This window comes from Pipistrellus hanaki (genome assembly GCF_964339955.1).
Source record: "Pipistrellus hanaki genome assembly, chromosome: 1".
Classification (NCBI taxonomy): Eukaryota; Metazoa; Chordata; class Mammalia; order Chiroptera; family Vespertilionidae; genus Pipistrellus; species Pipistrellus hanaki.
The window spans coordinates 203,874,538-203,880,537 of record NC_140503.1 but is presented as its reverse complement, the minus strand read 5'-3'; the positions used below and the strand labels follow the sequence as shown (position 1 = coordinate 203,880,537).

The 6,000-nt window shown below is 43.4% G+C and overlaps 1 protein-coding gene across 1 annotated transcript in view; it reads right to left on the bottom strand.

Moving 5' to 3' along the window:
• Positions 1–6,000, bottom strand: part of PROM1 (prominin 1) — an 89,172-nt gene continuing 83,172 nt past the window's right edge. The window contains exons 22-25 of the mRNA XM_084896826.1: positions 3,253–3,345; positions 1,361–1,479; positions 789–811; positions 1–377 (exon numbers count right to left, since the gene is read on the bottom strand). Of these exons, the coding sequence (XP_084752952.1) occupies positions 334–377; positions 789–811; positions 1,361–1,479; positions 3,253–3,345 (279 nt within the window). The 3' untranslated portion in view covers positions 1–333. The remainder of the gene's footprint in view (positions 378–788; positions 812–1,360; positions 1,480–3,252; positions 3,346–6,000) is intronic.

The window sequence follows — 6,000 nt, the reverse complement described above, 5'->3', positions numbered from 1 at the left end:
CATATTTTGGAAACCATTCTTTTATTGTTTACACTCATATCTGCTATTGGCTGAACTTCCTTCAATTACAAGTCTAACTTCTTGTGCAATGAAATGTGATAAAATTCATGTCTGGTTTCGAAGACTAAACTGAAAAGGAATGAATGTGTTCCACATTTAAACTCGTAGGGAAGGCTCAGATGGTGAGAGCCCCACTTCGAAAGGTGGAAAGTAGGGGCACACGTTGCCCCCCCAGGCCCGCGAGGGCATATTCCAGACACTACCACCGAATCTGTAAACCCCTAAAGGGCGGCTGCTCTTCCAGTCCTTGGAGACGCTGTGCCGTTGATCTGTTCACCTGCTTTGCTCAGAGAGGCTGAGAGGCTGTACTGTGCAGACTGTAACACAAACAAACATCCCCAAAACACCGCATTATCTCTGACTAAGCAGTGACATCATAGATTAGAGACAACATGTAAACAGTCATGTGACCACTTGTTAAATCTACGAGGCAAAGGTGCTCCCTTTAAGAACCAAGTATCAAAGCAACCGTGTTATATCTTAATGCGTTTAACATACAATTGTCATTAATACAGCAAGTATTTCTTCAGCACCCATATGCCAGGCCTCATTTTCAAGAGCCATCAGCATTTATTTTTATCTGGACGAATCCAGTATTGTTATGTGATTTTAAGACATTAATTTAGCTTAAAAAGTCCATGGCATAATAATAAAGACACCCTCCCCCTCCCCACCCTACTCCCAGTCCTATCCTATGAACATGGTTTAAAAAAAAAGAAAAGGCTTACTTTTCATGGGCATATTTTCAGCACTACAAAATACAAAAAAATATATATATATATATATAATTATTTCTTTTCAATGACTATCATAGCTCAACAGCTGCACCCCCCGCCCCACATTTTTAGTCTATTATGATGTTGAAAGAGCCAGTTCAGGAGAAACACAGGTCGAAAAGAAGATGAGTGATGTGAAATAAAGTGTACAAGGTCGAGGAACTCAGAAAGAAGGGCAGACCACGGGGTCCAAATGCAAACTAGTGAAAACAGCTACAAAGTCAAGTGCCAAGTCTCCGAGACAGAACTGCGAACAAGAAATCAGAAAGCTGGTTAAGGAAGCTGAGGAGAGTAAGCAAGCAGGAAAACATAGTTAAATCAAGCCTGAGGAAGTTGGTACAAAGGAAATATCTGAACAGAGATGACCCAGTAATTTAATTTGAAAAAAGAAAAAAGAAAAGAAAAAGAAACAAGTTTTATCTCATCAGAGTTCGTCTTTAGCAAGCTCTGTGTGGGCAACAGGAGAGGAAGTGACCCGCCCCCCCCCATCCCGCCGCCTCTGTAAGTCGCCTGCTCCTACTTACTACTCTTCATAGATGTCCTCCGAGTCCATCCTTCGATAGTACTTGGCCAGCTTCACAGCAATAATTATAGCCGGAAGTAGCAGTATGGTAGCTTCTCCTATGCCAAACCATAACAAATTCTAGGGAAAAGAAGAAAACCGGGAGGATGACATGCATGACAATAGGAAATGGGAAACAACAGTTACTAGGCAAAAAAGAATTCTGTTTTGTAGTTTTTAGAAAAGAGTTCTAATTTCATTTATTGAAACCACGGGCAAACTTGATGGGAGCCAGCCACTGGGTAACAAGCTACAAATTATTGTAAGTGAGGGAGCCAGATTGGCTTCTAGGACATGCAAAATAGCTGTGAGCCAGCCCCCTGTGCTGCCAAGGATGCTGCATGGACAGCCACAGGCAGGGGCTCCAGGCCCCTGGATGAGTTGTTCTGATGGTACAGTGACTAGAACCTCCGGGCTTTGTCCTGCCTCTGAACCGTGGACAGTGGCATCCTCACCCTCTGGCATTACTGTGTGAAGAAGACGAAGCAATGCATAGTGTGTACTAGGTTCTCAACAAACAGTCCATGTTTATCTTTTTTAACTTTTATTGATTCTAGAGAGAAAGAGGAAGGGAGAGAGAAGAAGCGGGAAGAGAGGGAGAAACATTGATTTGTTGTTCCACCTACTCACCTACATTTTTTCATTTTTTAAAAAAATCTTTACCCAAAGATATTTTTCCATTGATTTTTAGAGAGAGTGAAAGAGAAATGGAAAGAGAGAGAAATATTGATGTGAGAGAAACACATTAATTGATTGTCTCCTGTACACACCTCTCCTCCCCGCAAAGGAGCCTGCAACTAAGGTACGTGCCTTTGACTGGTACATCCCCTTTAATTCATAGGTTGATGTTCTGTCCACTGAGCCAAACCAGCTAGGATTATCCACCTACATATTGGTTGGTTCTTGCATGTGCCCTGACCGAGGATTGAACCCACAACCGTGGTGTATCAGGACGATTCTCTAACTAACTGAGTTACTCCATCAGGGTAACAAATGGCCCATGGTTAATTGAGCCAATCTTTAAGGTACCTCGTAGGCTGGATTCCATCCTGTTTTGTCTAAAAAGCAATGTTAAAGTGCTTTTTAAAACAGTTGCCAATATCTTCAAGTCAGATTTCATAGAGAAATCTAGATTTATGTCTTTTTGTGAAAAGTCTGAAGTCAGATCTCATAACCTCGAGCCCTTCCTCCCACATAGCAGCATCGGCTGGGGCTGAGCACTGGTCCTTCTTTCCGGAGGGTGTCCGCCACAGTCTGCCATTCAACATTGTTTAAACTTGCTCAGCAACCAGAACCGAATCAGCTGCACCACTAGATGATGCTGTGTGTGCCCAGCCAGGGTCTTATGTGTGTCCTGCTTTGTGAATCTACAACCTGCCAGGTCCCGGGAGAGGTTCAAGTGTTAGTCCTGTGCCTTAGGCTAATCCTGTAGGCAACTCTAGAGCAGTCGTGTGTGTGTGTGTGTGTGTGTGTGTGTGTGTGTGTGTGTGTGTGTGTCCCAGTCCACCGGGAGGCAAAGGCAGCTTGGATTAAACAGCAACGGCCCAAAGCCACCGATGACTATTCCTTTCCAACTATTCTGGACAAATAGCTTTCTTCACAAGGGTCTCCTACTTTCTATGAATACAATTCTAGTAAGGAACGAAGAATTGCAGCTAAGTCTTTGACTTTTCTGGTGAATTAGGTACCAGAACACATTCATTTCCACTTTAGATTTTAGTTCTACATGTAACACACCTGAGCAGAAAACTATTTTATGTTACAGTGTGTAGCACAATCTTCGGGGGGGGGGGGGGAGAATCAAAAGGTAATGAGGTTGTCGCCTGTCCTTATTTTGAAAGAGGAAATTCTCACCATGGGCTCGGTAATGAACTTGCACAGAAAGACATCAACCACAGAATCTAAAGCAGTGGCCAGAGGTTTGCAGGCTGCGATGTTCCTTGTGACCTGAGGGGTAAAGAAACACAGGCAGACTCTGAGCCAGAGCCACGAATTCATGAGAGCCAGGCATGCTGTGTTCCTCCAGCCTGTTTTCACAAGAGCGATCTCTGTCTGCTGAGATTCGGAGCTGAGAGCTGGTTTCTATGGGTGAGTTCTAAGATGAATAAAAGTATGTGTTAGAAAGCAAGACCTTGATTCTCAGTTTCCAGTTTCCTCACTTGTCATTTGGAACAACAGGACCCATCCCGCTGGACCCCCGAGAGAATAAAAAGTACACCTAGCCAAAACCGGTTTGGCTCAGTAGATAGAGCATCGGCCTGTGGACTGATAGGTCCCAGGTTCGATTCCGGTCAAGGGCATGTACGTTGGTTGCGGGAACATCCCCGGTAAAGGGTGTATAAGAGGCAGCTGATTGATGTTTCCCTATAATTGATGTTTCTAACTCTCTATCCCTCTCTCTTCTTCTCTGTAAAAAAAATAAAATAAAATAAAATATATACTTTTTTTTTTTTTAAAGTACACCTATCCAGCAAAGTGCCTGAATTATTACCTGACCCCTTTGGGATCTGACAAAGAATGCGGGAATAAAAATGGAAAGCTGGTTAACTAATGAGTGCACATTTTAGAACCGGGGGCAGCAAACTTTTCCTATAAAGGGCCAGAGAGTAAATTAGATTTGCAGGTGAGACTGCCCGACTCTGCCATGGAAAAGGCAACCACAGATGATATCCAGACATGGGTGTGGCTGTGTGCCAATAAAGTTTTATTTACAAAAACAGCAGTACCTGCAGACCCTGTTCTAGAAGACAGAAAACAATGTACTCATTAATGAGGTGAAAGTAAAGAAGTTCAGAGAATCCCTGACAGTTGCTCCAATCCCATTGACTTAAAAGAGCTACATTCAGCCGAAACCGGTTTGGCTCAATGGACTGAAGGGACCCGGGTTTGATTCCGGTCAAGGGCATGTACCTTGGTTGCGGGCATATCCCCAGTAGGGGTTGTGCAAGAGGCAGCTGATCGATGACTTGCTCTCATCGATGTTTCTAACTCTCTATCTCTCTCCCTTCCTCTCTGTACAAAAATCAATAAAATATATTTAAAAAATAAAAAAATAAAAAAAGAGCTACATTCAATCATTTACTCAAAAAACTTTGGTGTATGGACAATAGAGTGTGTCTTATTTCTCTCCCATCATTGGTTGGCTCACCTATAGACCTTACAAGGCAACTCATGTTAATAACCTTTTGTCTCTTCAAGTTCAAACGATATTACACACTCTCTGTATAGGCTTCTGTTAGTTTTATAGAAAGCGGGGTTGGGGCTCATATTCTATATGTTTTTCTGCACCTGTGTGGCTCTCATCATTTTGTACAAATGTCCACTTAATATTCCCACAGTGAGGCTTGTGTATAACACAGCCATTCCTGTCTAGACTTGCTTTGGTTCCAGAGTGTATGCTTGGTATTCCAGGTATGAATGTGACCCAAATGTGGCCCCTTGGTCTAGTGGAGGATATGTGCAATGGCGATGGTGGTGATAACGATAATGCATTTCCTCCACCACCACTCACTCGATGCTGGCACTGAGGAGATCCTGGGGCCCTCATACCTGAGGTGTGGGAGGAGTTGTCAGCACACACATCAAGAAGCTGGCTCTTAAAGGACTAGTTGCATGGCCCATCAGCTGAAGGACAATGGGGACTAGAGGCAGCGATTGGCAAGAGGGATATGATATGAAGAAGGAATTGCATGGAGAAATGTTAATGTTTGCCTGGTCAGCATGGCTTAGTTGTTGAGTATCAATCAACCTATGAAAGATAGGTCATGGTTCAATTCCCAGTCAAGGCTCAATCCTCAGTGGAGGGCATGGAGAAGGCAGCTGATCAATGATTCTCCCTCATCATTGATGTTTCTATCTCTCCCTCTCTCTTCCTCTCTAAAATCAATAAAAATATATTTTATAAAAAGAAATATGGAAGTTTCAGGGAATCAAGCAGCTGAGTGTGGCTGGAATATGGGGTGGGGTAGAAAAGAAGATGGCCAGGAAGTTTGGGCTCACGTGGCGAAGGGCTAGGGATTGGATTTGAGAACCTCAGGGTTGCTCAGGGGTAGCCCAAATTTTCCCGAGTCACTAAACTTCTTCAAGGCCATTTGGTTGGCAGCACCCACCCAAGTTAGTCAGCGGCAAGCACCACTTTGCCCCCAATGGAATAATCCTCGAGGGGAGCCAGCCCAGCACTCAAGATGACAAAAGGTATTTTCCAAGACACCATATTCCACAAAAGTTGGGTTCTAGGAGAAATGTGCTACCTTAAAACCCCTGGAAACTTTGCTCTTCAACTCTTCCAATATGTTCCTGGAGATACAACCATTATGGACTGAATTGCATTCCCCAAATGGTCACATGTTGAACTCCTAACCCCAGTGCCTCAAAACTCTATTTAGAGATACGGTCTTTGAAGAGACAAGTCAGTTCAAATGAGATCATTAGGGTGGACCTTAATCCCACATGATGGGTGTCCTTACAAAAGAAGAAGAAATTTGGAAAGACACCCACAGAGGAAAGAGCAAGTAAAGACACAAAAAGAAGACTGTTACCTACAATTCAAGAAAAGGGGCATTAGAAAAAACTAACCCTACCAACACCTTGATCTTGGACTTC